Source organism: Narcine bancroftii, chromosome 11, assembly GCF_036971445.1.
Source record: "Narcine bancroftii isolate sNarBan1 chromosome 11, sNarBan1.hap1, whole genome shotgun sequence".
NCBI classification, from domain to species: Eukaryota; Metazoa; Chordata; class Chondrichthyes; order Torpediniformes; family Narcinidae; genus Narcine; species Narcine bancroftii.
The window spans coordinates 86,202,881-86,221,267 of record NC_091479.1 but is presented as its reverse complement, the minus strand read 5'-3'; the positions used below and the strand labels follow the sequence as shown (position 1 = coordinate 86,221,267).

General features: G+C 39.1%; 1 protein-coding gene across 7 annotated transcripts in view; it reads right to left on the bottom strand.

The window, feature by feature from the left end:
• Positions 1–11,674: 11,674 nt before the first annotated feature.
• Positions 11,675–18,387, bottom strand: part of mdfic (MyoD family inhibitor domain containing) — an 89,080-nt gene continuing 82,367 nt past the window's right edge. For 3 of the 7 annotated variants that reach the window (XM_069903851.1, XM_069903854.1, XM_069903856.1), the window contains 2 exons: positions 14,446–14,729; positions 14,157–14,318 (listed from right to left, as the gene is read on the bottom strand). In XM_069903851.1, coding sequence (XP_069759952.1) covers positions 14,467–14,729 — 263 coding nt within the window. In that variant the 3' untranslated portion in view covers positions 14,157–14,318; positions 14,446–14,466. Of the gene's footprint in view, positions 12,892–14,156; positions 14,319–14,445; positions 14,730–18,387 lie in introns of those variants that run through there. The other 4 variants (XM_069903853.1, XM_069903855.1, XM_069903852.1 and 1 more) reach the window with 3 other exon arrangements.

The window sequence follows — 18,387 nt, the reverse complement described above, 5'->3', positions numbered from 1 at the left end:
CAGCCACGTCTGTGTATTGCCGAAGAAACTTACCCCATCAGGGTTTTCCAGATGATAACCTCTTTCTTTCAGGTCACAACAGAGTTCCTTTTTGTTTTTCTTATTTCAAGTGAAACATGAGGCAGCCAGGCTACCCCTCTTGTATGGACCACAAAGACCAGACTGAGCTAAGTTCTCACAAAATGGGGTTTTTCCACAAGCTTGCCAGCTTGTCGTTTCAGTTCCAGATGCTGCTGCTGAACTGTAAAAACTGCAAAACTGATTTCTCTCTCTCTCACAGAGAAAAGCCTGTTTGACTCTCTCTACTTGCAAAACCACATGACCCCCTCAGAACAGCAAGCAGCACTCAGACAGCCTGCGGCTCTGAACCTAATCCTCCGAGTTCTTTCCTCTGCTGCTTTTCCAAACAACAATTCACGAGTGAAGTCCCTTGGGCACTCTTCAAAGTTTTTGCAAAGGCTCTTGAAGCCGGCCTGACTGACTTGAGCAGAGCTCCAGTATTTTAAAAGAGATCTGTTTTGAAGTGTTCATATCTGACCTACACTAAAAAAAAAACCTGCCCCAGGTTATCTTTCTACAATATAAAACACAACATTCTGTCACACTATCAATACATTTCCCAAGTAAAACAGGAATATCAGGCTCAGTACAAAATGGTTCGGGGACAGAAATTATTTTCTTTTAGAACTGGAACATGTGATAATGTTGCTTTCTTGTAAATGGAGGTCAAATTTACTTTATGTCATGAATTGAATCTCAGTTAGCAGCCTAATGAGACAAATGGAAAAATATTTTCCATCTATTTTTTCCATAAAGTAATACGGTTGAACAGTGCAAATCATTCCCAAGAGATTCTACAACTCTTGGTCAGTATACTTTCCATTCACACTACTAAAACAAATATTCTGTAGTGGGCTATGCTAAGAAAATTAATATTCTCAATATCTGATCACATGCCAAATTCGTAGGGGTTTTATTGGCAGGAGAAAAATATTTAGCTCCATATTAGCTTTTATATGGTCAAAAATTTAAAAAATAAAATTCCTGTCAATGTTACTGAATCACAAAGTATTTTATAATCAGCACTAGTTTTCTACATTTCTACACATTTTCCAAATGTTAAATTTAAGTTTCAAAGAAAATTAAATGGTGCTAATGTCTTTGTCTTGAAAACACTTCCATACATACATGAAAACGTTGACACAAGTGCCTTGAATAAAACACTTTAATGGATGATGACCTTGAAAGTTCAACAGCAATGTGACAATTTTTAACTCATAGTTCAAACACAACCTGTAAAAGTACAGAGATTTCAAACTGTAAATATTTCCCAGTTAGCCGGCTACTTCTACAAAATACCTCCCTTTCCAAGTAGTTCTCAGTGGAATCAGCACCAGGTTTTGTAAGGCTCCCTTTCCTTTCAGAATGGACAACTATATTTCCACAGTCTTATAATTATTTTTAAGAGTAAAATTATTTGAAAACACTTATACTAATTAAAATGAATAACATTTACTTGGCTCTGGAGAGCCTGCCAAAAGTAACTTGAAATCTATGTCGTTGGCTGCTAAAACATTGCTCATATTTTCCAAGAGTACTAGAAACTTAGCCTATTTTTCATGTCAAGCTTAACAGTGGAGAGATAAGCTCTCTCATGCAAAACTGAAATGTGATTGTCATGTGTATTACTTCTCATAAGCAATCTTTAATGAACATTCTATCAACTGGAAGGTCCAATTTGTGGTAAAAAAATTGCTTTTAAATTTAATTAATTGACAGTTCAAATGAATTTGCAGAACAGTTAACAAGCCCAGAATTGCATATAGTTAACAGATACTTAACCTTGTTACCTTGATTTTGTACATGTTTATCCACAGAAAACTGGAATAAGAGAAAAAAAAACAATAAATTCACCTATATAGAAAAACTCATGAGGTTAAAATAAACTACACACAAAAATAAGATTCAAACAGATAATTGAACAGTTAGCTAGCTTTAAACATGCCTTCCATTTTTTTTAGTAGCTCAAGATTGATCAAGGGTGAAGCAGTTCTCTGGATTCGCATCACCATTCTTAAGGTTGACTGAGTAACTTGGAGGGTTAGACTTAAGGTAACACTGGAGGAAGTGGAGGGGGGGGGGGGTTGGGCAGAAAGCACAAGGAATTAATTGAATGGATAAAGAACGTGCCAGGAAGAAAGGGTAAATGGACTGGCTTATTGGAAAGCAGCGTCAAAAGGCTGCAGGTCACATTTAAACTTAAAACATGTCCCGAAAAACCAAAGTAGGAAGATTGTAAGGATTGCACAGAAAGTTAAAGGAAGGAAAATCCAAAACCAGCCAGACAACATCAGCTGCACAGAAACCTTCAGGACAGGCGAATGACATACTATTGGACATTTGCAACACCATGACAGAGAATGTAATTTCTGAAATAATTTAATTTTCTCACCTTGGCAAGGTTCTTGTTCCCAATTTATCTACATTGATAACCTTCCGTGACAAATTCACATCATTATGTGGTTATTTTTCCAGAAATTTTTGCATCAAAACAATGGCGTTCAAAAAGTACTCAGCCGCATGAAATTGAAGACAGAAAATGGATACATTTAATTGTACTCGTCAATAATACTGGGTTGTAAAGTCAGTTATTTGGTCTGCAGAAAATCTAAAGATTCTTTATGGCAAACCATAAATGTTAACCTGTCTTATGCAAATTTGAAAGGAACGGACCTTCACAGCAGGACAGGATAAAATTGTTGGAAGTTTGGATTGGTGATAAATGATCGCATCAACAATTCATTAACAATGAAAGGAAGAATTTGGTCAACAAAAAAAATGCAGAATTTACCAAGTTACCATCAACCTGGTAAAAATAATCTTGGAGAAGCTCAGCAGGTCAAATTTTGCTACAGAAAAAAATAAAGATACAGAACCAACGTTTCAGGCTTCAACCCTTCATCAAGATTTGAAAAAAAATGTGGCAAGCACGTGAATAGTACAGTAGATTGGGGGTGGGGGGGAAGGAAGAGGCAGGGGGTGGAGCATGGTCCCAAAGGGAGGAGATAAGGAGAGCACACCAGTAAAGCGAAGGAGGAGGGATGGCTCTGTGAATGGAGAGGGAAAGTGGAGAGCTGGAGTAAAGAAGACAAAAGGAAAGGGAGAGATAATGGAGAGTAGGCTACCAGAAACTAGAGAAGTTGCTCCAGTTGGAGGGTGTCCAGACAGAAAATTAAATGCTGCTCCTCCAACTTATGGGTGGTCTTGGTGGGACAGTACGAGGCCATGGACAGACATCAGCAAGGAAGTGGGGCATGGAATTGAAGTGGTTAGCCACTGGGAGATCACTGTCACTGATGTGGACAGAGTGAAGGTGCTCATTGAAGCGATCTCCCAGTCTGTGTCTGGTCTCTCTGATGTAGAGAAAGCCACAGTAGGAGCACCGGCTGCAATAGATAACTCCCGCAGATACACAAGTGTTGCTTTACTTGAGGATTATTTGGGGGCCGGAGTGGTGGCAAGGGAGTGGTCACAGGAGGAAGTGCAAAGGGGGCGATTGGTGGGAATGGATGAGCAGACGAGGGAGTCCGGAGGGAGCAGTCCCTGTGGTAGGCAGAGAGGGGAAGATGTATCTGGTGATGGAATCATGTTGAAGGTGGTGGAAATTATGAAGGATAATGTGTCGGATGTCGAGGCTAGTAGGGTGGTAGGTGAGGACAAGGGGAATCATTTGTTTTTTTCCGTCTGGACACGTATTAGTACCAAATGGTAAATTTGCATGTAACACAAATTTGCATCAGGAGACACACACACTCACACAGACCAGTAATGCTCTGATACAGGTTAACTAAACTATACCAATGTTTTTTTGAGTGTGTTCTAACAAACAGTACTTGCCAACACTCCCATGGCAAGCAGGTACATCTACAAGTTGCAATGGGAGAGACATGGCACAAATAGCTATCACACTTCACTGGCAAACATCTTACCATTGGTCCTCCAACATCGCCCATGGTTCACAACCTGGAATGGAGCTTAAGGATGGTACCAAGGGGAAAGGAAAGTGAGCTAGCCCATATGCTGAGTTTTTAATCCTGCAGCTAGCTCATGGGCAGACCCAGGTAGGCCCATGTGACTTTAGGTGAGGAGGACCGATGGGAAGGTGTCTTTACCAATGGGTGGGTCAGGCATTGATTGAAAGGGGGAAGTGACCTTCATCCTGCTTCCTGTCAGATGACCCTCCAGATTTCAGGCTCATGACCAGCTTCCTGTCCGACCTGTTGGATAATCCTCCATGCTACACATATCAACAATCCAAAATGTTTGTGTCCAAGATGAAATTTCAATAAGTTGTACAATAAGTTAGACAATAGAAAATGATTTGAACTAGAGCCAAGATGAAGAAAGAACACAGTGCATCCAATCACTGGTACATTAAAATAATACATGATGAAATGCTGCCTAATTTTGAAGAATATCAACATTATATGTGTCTCTTCAACTTAACGGCAATGGCATAAACAAAACAACAAATCTATTTGGCTGCAGGGTGTGGATAACCCCTCTTTATTGAGATCAGTGTCATTCAACCTTGTACTTTCAGAGAGCACCAACTCACACCTCATTCAAAGGGTTAGCCGAAGAGGGTGAGTGTGGACATTCACCAGCAAACAAGATTAGGGAGATATATCAGATAAGCAGCACCCTAGAAGTTGCACTTGTACCATAGAGCTGGGGCAGAGGATAGAATTTGAAGGTAGCCAGTCTTTCTTCTTCTTCTTTCTTTGGCTTGGCTTCGCAGACGAAGATTTATGGAAGGGTATGTGCACGTCTGCTGCAGGCTCATTGGTGACTGACAAGTCCAAAGTGGGACAGGCAGGCACGGTTGCAGCGGTTGCAAGGGAAAATTGGTTGGTTGGGGTTGGGTGTTGGGCTTTTCCTCCTTTGTCTTATGTCAGTGAGGTCGGCTCTGCGGTCTTCTTCAAAGGAGGTTGCCTGCCAAACTGTGAGGTGCCAAGATGCACGGTTGGAGGCGATATCAGCCCACTGGCGGTGGTCAATGTGGCAGGCTCTAAGAGACTTCTTTAAACAGTTCTTGTACCTCTTCTTTGGCGCGCCTCTGTCTTGGTGGCCAGTGGAGAGCTCGCCATATAACACGATCATGGGAAGGCGATGGTCCTCCATTCTGGAGACGTGACCCACCCAGCGCAGTTGGGTCTTCAGCAGCATGGATCCGATGCTGTCGACCTCTGCTATCTCGAGTACTTCGATGTTGGTGATGAAGTAATTCCAATGAATGACTTTCACTGTCAGTGAAAATGGTAACATTCCACACAACTGCTATCTAACAAAATTGAAAACTATGGAACAAATAGCTGCCCAGCTCCAAACTGTAAGCTTTCTACATAACGCAGCATCAAAATCAATTGCAGAGCCAGTGAACAGTGAGGGCCCCACAACAATGGAGTCATTACTGACAGCTTTGGCAGTGTCAATGGAAGTTTTGGATTGCTTGGCTCAGACCTCCTCTTGTGCATGAAAATGGGATTGAAAAATCTGCCAGCAATGCTTGCATGAAGTGATGGAAGAGCCAAGTTTCAGTCTTTACAGTTGCCCTGGCTCCACGGCAGAGACAGCTGCTCTCCCCGTATGACAATGGGATGGCTGCACCCGAATTTGCTAACGCAAGATCACAGTTCCTAAACAGATTGCGGCAGGGGTACTTAAAAGCCAAATTTGCTCAGGTTTGCAAGCCCAACCATCTGAAGTGTCGTTAGTGAGGTGATCCATTTGAGAACTACCTTAGAAAAATTAGAAATAGTAATCAAATACACAATTTATGCAGTTGAGTGATTTGTAGTTGAATAACTATTTGTTAAACACGATTGAAGCCCTCTGGAATATGTTAATGAGTGTGCCATTTGGTACAGCTGTTAGATTCATACATAAAGCAGTTTAACAGTAATAGGCAAGAAGTATATTGCTTAAAGGCATACCAGATATCAGTCAGAAGGAGCAGTGGGTACACTGGAGAGAGGGCAAATACAGAAAGAGAATCCTCCCTCAATAAACTTATGTCTTACAAGCTCTAGCATTGCTGTGGTGAAACATTTTTGCTGCATTTTCTATCTCCTTCTCAAACAACTCAAAGGCAATGCTGATAGAAGAGTACAGCACACCATGGGCCACAATGTTGTGGTGACTATATAAACTTACTCCACCATCAATCAATCCTTCCCTCCCTCACACCATTTTTTTTCTTACATTCATGTGCCTATCTCAGAGTATTTAGAACCTGTGATCTTATATCAGCAAATTTGGCATTGCATTGTCATACGAGGAGAGCAGCTGTCTCTGCCATGGAGCCAGGGCAACTGTAAAGACTGAAACTTGGCACTTCCATTGACCCAGTGTCTACCACCAACCCTGGCAACGCATTCCAGGCTCCCGCCACTCTGTGCAAAACTCCTACTGAGCATCTTCCCTGAACTTTCTTCCACTCATCTTAAACGGATGTCCTCTCATATTGGCCATTGACACTCTGGGGAAAAAGGTGCAACTACCCCCTCTATCCACATCTCTCATAATCTCATTCATCTCTTATTCTCTGTTGCTCCATAGAGAAAAGCCCTAGCTTGCTCACCCTATCTTCATAATACATGTTCTCCACTTGAAGCAGCATCCTGGTAAATATCCTCATATGGATTAGTAAATATGCAGACGATACTAAGATAGGTGGAATAGTGGATAATGAAGAAGGTTTTCAAGGATTGCAGAGGGATTTGGGCTGCTTAGAAAAGTGGGCTGAAAAATGGCAGATGGAATTTAATGCTGATAAGTGTGAGGTGCTTCATTTTGGTAAGAAGAATCAGAATAGGACATACGTGGTAAATGGGAGAGCATTGAGGAATACAGAAGAGCAGAAAGATTTAGGAGTAACGGTACATCGTTCCCTGAAGGTAGAAACTCACGTGAATAGGGTGGTGAAGAAGGCTTTTAGTATGCTGGCCTTTATCAATCATTGCATGGAATATAGGAGTTGGGAGGTGATGTTGAGATTGTATAAGACGTTGGTGCGGCCTCATTTGGAGTTCTGTGTGCAGTTCTGGTCGCCTAATTATAGGAAGGATATAAACAGAGTGGAGAGAGTGCAGAGAAGGTTGACCAGAATGTTACCTGGGTTTAAGCATCTAGAGTCTAGGGAGAGATTGGACAGATTAGGTCTTTATTCTTTGGAGCGTAGAAGGTTGAGAGGGGATTTGATAGAAGTATTTAAGATTATGAAAGGGATAGACAGAATGGATGTGGATAGACTATTTCCGTTAAGAGGAGGAAAGTTTAAAACAAGAGGACATGAGTTAAGAATTAAGGGGCAGAGGTTTAGAGGTAACATGAGGGGGAACTTCTTTACTCAGAGAGTGGTAGCTGTGTGGAATGATCTTCCGGGAGAAATAGTGGCGACGGAGTCAATTGTATTATTTAAGAAAAGGTTGGTCAGGTATATGGATGAGAAGAAGATGGAGGGTTATGGGCATTGTGCAGGGAGGTGGGACTAGAAAGGGGTGTTTGGTTCGGTGCGGACTAGAAGGGCCTAATGTCCTGTTTCCGTGCTGTAATTGTTATGTTATGTTATGTATTTCCAGAATTAGCAAGCAATTTTCAAATTTCACTGTTACTGTATTGTTCGTATGAATTGCTTTGAGGTTCATCGCTGGGAGCCTTTGATTTTGGGTAACTTATCATCTGGTTCTCTCCAATCCTGGGATGAGCTGGAGATCAACTGATAACAAAATGGGCCTCACCCTCTAGTAGCACAGCTGCTGCCCAGTAATCTGAATGTAATAAGAGGAGGAATTAATCAGTGATGCAGAACAAATTTAAAAAATGCCTCTGCTAGGAAATCAAGCACTGAATGTGTATTTACAAAGTTTACCAAATGGCAGTCGGAGTAATTCCAAGTTGGAAATTATTTTTTCTAAGTTTGCCATCAATAAATGAAAAGAAACAACCACTTGGACTGAAAGTTGAACAATGAGCAAAGGGAAATAGTTCCTATTGAGAATCAATGATGTCGGGCATTGGGTAAGTAGCAAACAGGGGGCTTCAGCCAATCTCCAGAATCCAGCAGGGCTCATTTATCCCAAATAGCTGCAGGGGTAAGAAAATGAACCATTACCTTGTGAAGAATGCACGTGCAAACTGCTAGTTCCCCAAAAGCAACTAATTAATATTATAGCATTTCCAAAAGCAGTTTTACAAAAAAATTCAGAAGCATTAAAAAATTACAGTGACATTGACCTTCCCTGCCAGAGATGACACATCCAAGTGAAAATCTAGCAAAGGACTCCCAATTCATATACCCAACATGTTAAAACAAAGGCATCTTACACATTTTTATTCAGTGAGGCTCAGGCACAAGGTTGTTTGAGCGCAAACCTCTATGTAGTTTTTGCCGCTTGTCCTCTTAATCAACAAATTAGCCATATTGGAACCTGCTTTAGAATCAGAAAACATCTATTGCATTATCTTCTAGTCCAGGACTTTTACTATGATAAGACAAGCCCAGTCTGCACGATAATTCTCTTGTTCTCTCAAGAATTGATTTCAAATTTATATCAACTTGTTACTTAATGATGCACATCTAATAGCTTCAGACATTTCTGCCGAGAAATTGGATTATTAAAAACATTTGGCACCTGTTTTAAAACATAAATAATGCAAGAGAAAATATCGTATGCATTTTGACACATTTACCTCTGGTCTCAAACATTGAGAAACTGGACCTGCCATTAAGTACCTGTTATTTCCTCACATCCTGTGCACGTGATGCCTTGATCAATGTGTGGAGTACACATAACTTACTTTGGCAGTAAAAACTAAGACTTTTCCTTCTCAATAAAAGCAGGTACAACTGAAGGTAGGAACTCAATGCATGATAAAGAGTTGTCTGGAAACAGTGTTCACATTTTTAAGAAATCCTTTCCAGTTAATTTTGGGCATTACATATTTTATTGCCTATTATCCTGAGCACAGTGTAAAGCATTGATCTATCTCTGCCACTGTCTGCGGTTGCTAGGTACACGATTTGCTCCAAACATCAAAGAATGCTCCCATTCAGCCTCTCCCCTCATTTCTGTGACATTTGTGGTGAAAGTTCTTTAATATTACTGACTGTATCTCATGAGTCACCCTTATAAATGATAGTTCACCAGACTGCTTAATTGTGATCAAGTTAAAAATGGAGGAATCCATAATCCTTTCTGTGTGCAAGGGTGTCCCAGATTTTTATCCACGTACAGTGTCCTCTATAATGTTTGGGACAAAAACACTTTTTTCCCCTCTATTTGTCCCACAGTTTTAAATTTGTAATAAAACAGCCTCTGTATTCCTGTTCATGAAGTAATCTTTCACATATCCACATCTGCCTCCTGAAGAGTGTTTCTGATCTGTCAGACATATGTTTAGGGGTTTTTCTTCATTATGATCAGAATTCTTCTGTCATCACCAGTGAAGGTCTTGGAATACAAATCCCTTTGCGATTATTGAGCTCAGCAGTTCACTCTTTCTTCCTAATGATGTTCCAAACTCTCGATTTTGGTAATGGTAAGGTTTGGTCAATGTCTCCTACTGTTGTATTCTTGTTTTTCAGCCTTTTAATGGCTTATTTGACTTTCACTGGCACAACTCTGGTACTTAAGTTTAAAAATAGCAACTACAGACTCCAAAGGTGATTAAAAGTTTAGAAGCAAGCCTAGTTCTCTTATACCTGCACCAATGAAGCAATTAAACATACCTAAGTAAACACAAACACCTGTGAAACCAAATAACTCAAATATTATGGTGCCCTGAAATGAGGGGACTATGTATAAAAAGTGCTGTAATTTCTACATGGTCAAACCAAACTGTATACAAATAACGTTGAATAAATTGTGGGATGTGCACTTTAATTATATGTAAATTGTTTGATCACAAATTTAAAACTGTGGAGCACAGGTGCAAATAAAGAAAAAAGTGCCTTTTTTCCCCAAACATCATGATACACTGGAAAGCAACTCACAATGAGAACACTTCAAAAATGGGTTTTATCCAATTTTGAGGTATCCAGAAGTGAACCCCATGTAAGTTCTATTCCTTACTTCGATTAGACCACAAATGAAACTTTTGACTGCTCTCAATTGAAAACATTTCTTCTGAAACTCTGGTTTTTATGCATCCTGAATTCATTTACTGTACGTACTGGATTCCATTGCAAATTCTGTATTAGCCACAATGTGGTTAAAAGTTCCCGTGTTAATGAGCCGAGGGATGGCAAGTTGCAAACATGGTAGCTTTTTCACAAATTTTATGACATCCTGATTAAAATGATAATGGAAACAAATTATTTACAAGTGAGGCTGGTTTCTTCCAGCCTCCTCTCTAGCTCTCGCTTCTTCTTTAAGTAGCTATATTAGGATGAAGCTTCTTCGATGATGTTACCTCCACCTACTCATGCTTCAATGGCTACATGACGTTATATCATGTTTAAATTTTGAGCAGATTAGATGCTTAATTTTTGATTTAAATTTAAATATGCTGTGGGGACCCTTTTTGAATTACTTTGAAAATCTTTGATTCAGTAATTAATGCAGAGGTGTTGAATAATAAGGTCAGTGATTACTCTGATAAGGATTTTTTCCTCTCTTTGCCAAACAGCTTTATTTTTGGTAATGGGCTTAGATTTTCTTTTTATAACAAAATAAACTATTACTATAATCTGTTTGATTGAGAACGTGGGGTACCTTGCACGAAATGGTATGACCTTGCGGTAATTTATTCTCTTTTGAATTTTAATACATATTCTTATGTCCTCTGTATTTTTTGATGTGGACTTCAATTTCAATAAAAATATTGAAAAAGAAAGAAGGATGAAGTTTCTTCTGAATTCAATCTCCCACGAAGCAAAATTAGGAAAATATTGACTCGTATAACAAATTCATAAAAACTTGTGATATTTTTGATTTCTAAGCAATATACATGTATTCCGTTACTGTGATAAATCTTTCTCAAATTATATATTAAAATATGTAATACCAAATAACTGCTCTTCCCCCATTCTACCTCCAAAGTAAATTTCAAATTCAAGTCAGATATCATGGATGAATATAAATATTCTTTGATTGAAATGTGTTGTCAACCTCCATACCTAAACCACATAATTAAATATATTTCACAATTATACAAAATTAACAACAATTTAAGGCAGCAAAAAGGCAGTGTTTATAACAAAGATGCCTTCATCATAAATATGGTCACATGTTCATCATATAGTTTGAACAAATTCTTTCTGAATGAATGACATTCTGAATTCACCCATTCAACAATCATGAAACTATTGGAATAAACCTTTCATTATTAACAATACAACTTAAAACACTGTAGCTTACTAATATCAGTAAAATAGCACCGTCTTTACTATCTTCTAATTGACCTCTCTCTATAACTCTTTATTGTGTCTAGATTGCCGTACCATGCATGAGTTGACCGCTGGGTTGCATGAAAAATGAACTTTCTCACTGTAACTTGGTACATCCAACAATAAATATGAACATTGAGAGAGAACAAAACTATATGCACATTACGTTAAACAGGTTAACTAGATTACGCATTCATATTCAGGATTGAACAAAATTTAGCAAATGTTTTTACTAATTATTTTATTTTTAATTTGTCTTGATTAGTTTTGGTACATGGCTTAGACCAATGCTCCAGTCCGTAAAAAAAAAAATCAAGCTATAAAAATATATGGTCAGCCTCGGCTTCTCTTAGAAAGAGAAAGTACATACAAATTAAAACACAATTTGCTTTTTTTCCCCCAAGTAAATGTTTCTATTTTGCAATTTTGTATGGTTTAGCAACTTCATTTGGTTCTTTGCTATTCTATATAAGTTTCCAGAAAAGATAGCAACAAAAAACTTAACTTAATGAAATACATGGCTATATTCAGTAACCCTTCCAATTCCCCATGCAGATATGCTTAAGTAGATGTATAATTTAAAACAATTCATTCAAGGAAATAAGCAGAGTTGAAGATTTGTAACAATTGTTCTTGTTTGTAGAATACAACATAAAGGAAACATACAGAATTTATTCATAAAATCAAGGCACTAAAACAAAACTTATACATATCACTAATAATTTAGTACATTCAGTAACCAGACTAATTTCTCTAATTTCTAAAAGAATAAAAGTCAGGACAGAAAGCTACATACCAAGATTTTAAACTCCACTGAGTATATAATCCAATTATTTAAAATATAGTATGCTTAATAATACACAACATATAAAAGTTTGTGCAGGAATTATTTTGGGTTTTGACATTTGGACATTTACAACATTCCATTGCAATATCTTTGGCCAATAATAAAGAAAATTTTGCAAACTTTAATTGTGAAGTTGTACTGCATACAAACACATCTGATCTGGTGTCCATATTGGTTCAGAGATGATTAAAAAATTCCAGAGTTATTTTTCTAAATACCAATGTAAAATTGAATGTATCTAGTCTGCTGAGAATATATCAGACACATTGGTACCACATGTCCATGAATAGACATACCTTTATTTTAAAATGCCTTGCGTGTAAAACTATCACTTCAGATAATCATGAAGGAAAGCAAATCCCACAGCATTCCATACAGATTTCCAAACAGTCTGAGGACTCACAGCAGGCGTCCATTATGCCACAGTCCATGTCACATGGACAGTTACAATCGTCCCCAAAGTCATCTGGTCCACAACAGCAGCAAGTATTTTCAGATGCGCAGATACCACATGAAGCTTGTCCCAGAATGATGTTGCAAAAGGTGACGAATTCGCAGAACAGGCAGGCAAGAATGCAATGCACACAGCCATCTTCAAGTGCAAATTTCCATCCGTCCAGCAGATTTATAAAAATGTGAGAGAAAGGGAAGGTAAAGCAGGTCACATAAAAGGAAAGGCAAGATCAAATATTTTAACTTGGTAAATATCTTGTATTGCATAATATACTTCACTATTTAATGTAACTGTTCACATTTGACAGAAAGCGTTAAGATGCTTAAAGTTTATTGCTACCATGCTTCATCACACTGCCCCAAGAAACCGAGACACAGTATTACATTGGTGTAAAATATGTCCCTAGTAATAGAGAAAGAAGCATAATTCCTTTTATCCATTTTTAAAAAAATATCCTGTTCTCAGTTGAAGCATCAAAAATGTTCTTTCAAAAAAAATCAAGACTGTCAAGATATAAAATACTTCTAATAATCCCAAAAGCCTTTCCATAAACTTTCAACTTCTTTTGTTCCAAATTGCTATACACTAATTTAGAAGTTTTGCTCAATTAATGCCTATGATAGAGTTCTTTAGAAATGCATATAGCCTGTCATGCTGAGAAGCAGATGAGAAAACAGCTCTATTGAAGGATAAAACCGCGCAGATGCAGAAAACACACAGCAATATAGGCATCATCAATGATCATAGAAGCAGTTAATGTTTCGTAACGATAGCCCTTCATTAGACACATCATTGACCCAAAACATTAGTTCCTTTTATCACTCCGAAGATGACACCTGACCTACTCTTCCTTGGAATCTGCACTTTATTTCAGGCCATATTGAGTCTACTCATTTTGATGTCTAATCATTATCCTGATGCTAAACAGGGTCAAATTTTATTCCAAGAAATTAAATGATTGAATTTTGTTTGCACTGGCCAAACAATGTTTTATATTTGGATACCTCAGAATCAGTAACAAACGCTGGTTGGCTGTAGCACAGCGAGGGAGAACCGTCAATAAACCAACAAGTCTGATTAGAGACGTACAGTCAAGTAAGATGAGCAAATTTAATTCCAGCTGGTGTCCCTTTTATTTTAAATCTTCCAAACCTTTTGCCCAAGTTTGAAACTGTTAGTTTCGGTGCTTTCTTAAAAAATTCAAACAAGTACTTTATAAAACTTCACTCCAGCAACACACCATGTTTATTTTCCTCATTTAGGACTGTAGATACATGCAAGTTAAATATTAGACTGAGATCATTTACACTGCAGATGACACAAATATTGAGCTCAGGGGTTTGGGCTCAGTTTGAACTTGATGGAGAGCATGGGGGAAGAGTGAATAATGATGAAAGGGCACATCTTTAACCCATTTTTATTAACATTCAAATTTTACATTTCTTCCAGGAAACCAACATTTTTTTGTGTAAAAAACCAATAGAAACTTGATTTAAATGTGGTTTTAAAAGTTACATCCAACAAAATGAGAAATAATCCAAAGGACCAACTCCTCTGTGTTGAACCTGAAAATAAATGGGTATATAAGTTGAATGAAATAAAGATTTAAACTTTGAACCAGACAATTCAAATTGAAAGGCTAATTGAAGGTTATACAAGACATTAGCGAAAGATTATATATACAACACAAACCTGGATCCTGGTCCATTTTAGCTAGCTATGCTGGCAGAGTTCAGAGCACTCAAGACAAATTTCCAGACATTCAGTTGCCTCACAGCAAGAATCAAAGATTGAAAAGTCGAAGTCACAGGTACAGTTGAGATCCTCAGCAGGGTTCTCCCGAAGGTTCATGCAGTTACAGCCACAGCAGGAACCACAGACACCATGCGGACAGAAGGAGCAAACCTGAACAAGGCCAAGGGTGAGCTCGGTGAAGTGACAGAAAAGACAGGCCAGAACCAAAGAAGCCCAGCAGTCTGATGCAGAGAGAAAGGTTTGAACACAGTCAACAAAGTAAATATTGCACAATGAAAAAAAAACATTTTTTTCAAACATTTTCCGATGCATATTTTTAACCCACGTTTTCATTCTTTGGCTTTGAGTTCTCCCCATATTTTACTGCAGCACATAAAACATTACAAAGGCGGAACAGTTAACATAGGGTTTACGCAACGCTGTTACAGTGCCAGTGGCCGGGATTCAAATCCGGCACTGTCTGTAAGGAATTTGCATATTCTTCCTGTGTCTGTGGGGTTTTCTCCCATCATTCAAAATGTACTGGGGGCTGTAGGTCAATTGGGTTTATTTGGGTGACATGGGCTCTTGGACCAAAAAAGGCCTGTTTCTGTGCTGCATGTCTAAATTTTAAATTTAAATATTCACATCACTGGTAGAAATGCAAAATGCTGTGGATGCTGAAAGCCTGCAATAAAGAAAAATGCCAACATACCTGAAATGTTGATGCATCCCTCCTTTTACAAATGCCTGACTTGCACAGTAATAAATACATTCAGTTTTTAATTCAAATATTTAATTCAGGCCTATGCAGGATAGAGAAAAGAATAAAGAGGCTAGAACAGTGGTTCTCAACCTTTCACTTTCCACTCACATACCACTTTAAGTATTCCCTATCCCATTGATGCTCTGTGATTAGTAAGGGATTGCTTAAGGTGGTATGTGGGTGGAAAGAAAAGTTTGAAAACCACTGTTTTAATCGTGCCTAATTGACTCGTTTTGTGCACGGTTTCATAACTCCAAAGGAAATGGGCCAATGACAATTTTTCTCAAGCAAAATATTTCAATAACAATTGGGTCTAGAGCAGTGATTCTCAACCTTCCCTTCCCACTCACATATCACTTACTAATCATAGAGCACTGATGGTATAGGGATTACTTAAAGTGGTATGTGAGTGGAAAGAAAAAGGTTGAGAACCATTGGACAAGAAGCTTTGCTCTTAAACAATATTCATTATGAGTTACACTTGTCCAAGTTTTAGATTCAACAAACATGTTGAACATGGAATGGCACATTCAGTAGTTAACTGGAGCTTCATCTATAGGTAAGAATTTGGTTCATGCTTTATCTACCCATCTGCGGGGCCTCAAGATTAAATAAAACGGCAATGCTATCGCTGGTGTGGATCCAGGAGTTTGGGCAGTGGATACACAGCACTGCTCCACAGAATCCAATTGCCCAGTCCTAATGTCAACAGCTCTTTACAGGCTTTAAATGGACTGTTAAAGGAGCTGCCGGTGGTTTTAATTAAAATCCTGCAACTGTGGGGTCTATGCCCAAGACGACAGCACCTATGCTGGGCAGTGTCTACAATGGGTTGCAGACTCTGGGGAACAGTCGGACCAGCACAGAGCACCAGAAACAGGGAGAACATTCCCTATTGATAAAGAGAAGCAGAGGAGACAAATATACAGGGTGGTGACCACTGCAGCGGACCAGCAAGGTGTTCAGTGGCTGAACGTCCCATGCAGGCTATGAGCTGCTAGAGTCTGGCTCATGGGAAAAGGGTATCAGAACTGGGATTTGAGAGGTGCAGAGGACAAGAAGGGGTCCTGAAGGGCCTCAGGCATTAAAGGCTCCTTGATTGTGTCGTGGGGGTCTTTGCAGCTGGAAACAAATCCATGGACACTCAATATCAATGAAAGTATCTCTCTTTGCCTCACTCTTACTGTAAGGGACGCTGGGCAATACTAATGGCAACTCTTTGTCTGTCTTACAGCAGGCAAAATAAAATTTTCTGTAATATTACATTTTCTGTGTTATTATAATATGGCAATAAAGGAATCTTGAATCCCCCAAAGTTAACTCCAGTCAGACCACAAGAGCAAAACTTTGCACCAGGTGTCACAGCCTTTTCACATGAAAAACATCTGAAAAAACTAGAGTGCAGAATTCAATAGAAACAGAAATTTAAAAAATTAGAAGATTACAGGAGCTTTTGACATACTAAACATGAAAGTGGAGACATTAATAGCCTGGGTTAGGCAATCAAAAGGGAAGCAATAGCATCCATTGCTGACCTCAAGGACACCCTACCTACGAACACCTGGTCAGCTCTTTTTTCAAGCTATATTTCCATCAAAATAGCCCTAGTGGGATAATTTAGCTAGTAGGGCAGTCAACCACACTTAAGAACTTTCAGATATCAAGGAATTAAAAAATATAATTATTAACCTAAATAAAAAGGCAATTTGCAGCGCACATCAAGATTGCAATGTGCTCAGGTGTGAGCTAAAAATCAAGTTTATTATATTTTGATTTATCCAATAGAATTAAAACCACACATACAAAATTAGTTTTCAGGGACAATATTGGTGCAACATTAATTGCGGCTTACCACGGGATTGATAACTCACTTAAATTCATCCAAAGTGTTAATATTTTCAGGGTATTTTCCAACAATTTTAGTTCCCAAGTACTTTAAGTTCCCAATAGCAAACCAATCTCAAGATTCCTTAATTCTCATGTAACAGGGCAAACGTGTAATATTACACAAAATTACCTGCTCAAAAGCAGACAAAGAGCTACCATTAGTGTCACTCGGCATCCCTTACTGTAAGAAAGAGAAGCAAAAGAGAGTCCCTTCAGAGTCGCGAAATGTCCAAAGAATTCGCCTCCCGCCTTCCCGTAGCCTCTGCAGCTTCACAGACTTCTGTTCAATTCCTCAGAAACCCGAGCTTCAGATCAAACCTCCAACACAATCAGGAAGCCTTCAGCACCAGAAGCCCTTCGGGAGTCCTTCTTGCCATTGGCACCCTTTAAAACGTGGTTCTCATTCGCCAGTCCCTCAGCCGCTGAGCCCCTTGCTGGTTCACTGACATAGTCACCTCCCTGTTGGATCATCTGCTCTGCTTCTCCTTTTCAACAGTGGTGGTGGGGTTCTCCCCCATTTCTGGTGGCCTGCACTGGTCTGCTGGTTCCCAGAGTCTGCAACCCCTCATGGCTGGTGCAGAGCGCAGGCACCACCATCTCTGACAGAGATCTCTGCAGTGGCAGGATTTTACTTACAAACACCGTCAGTTCTTTTAACAGGTCATTTAAAGTGTGTGCAGAGCCACTGGCATTTAATACTGGGCAGTTGGTCACGCTTGAGCAGCACTGCATCTCCGCACCAGTGCTAGTACTGCCAGTACAGCAGGTCCAGCGGCGGTGCCAAGGGATTTCAATCTCTCTCAATTACATTTGGAGAAGGTTGCAAAATTACTTACTTCAGGAAACAACAGTGAATCACTGATTTCAACCTCTAAATCAACTCTTTCCCTGTCAGGTTGACAGTATTGACACCAAACAATGGATTTTACATAATCTTGAACAATATCGTGCAATGAGGCATCCCATCAAAATTGTGGAGATCAGGGCAGTGAAGTTGGCGTAGTGATTTGCGCAACGCCTTTACGGCACCAGTGATCAGGACCGGGGTTTGAATCCTGCGCTGTCTGTGAAGAGTTTGCGAGGGTTTTCCCCGGGGTCTCCGGTTTCTTCCAACCATTCGAAACGTACCGGGTTGTAGGTTAAATGGGTGTAAATTGGGCGGCATGGACTCATGTGCCGAAATGGCCTGTAACTGTGATTAATCTCTAAATTTAAATGTAATTTAAATTTAAAATTTATATGCTTTA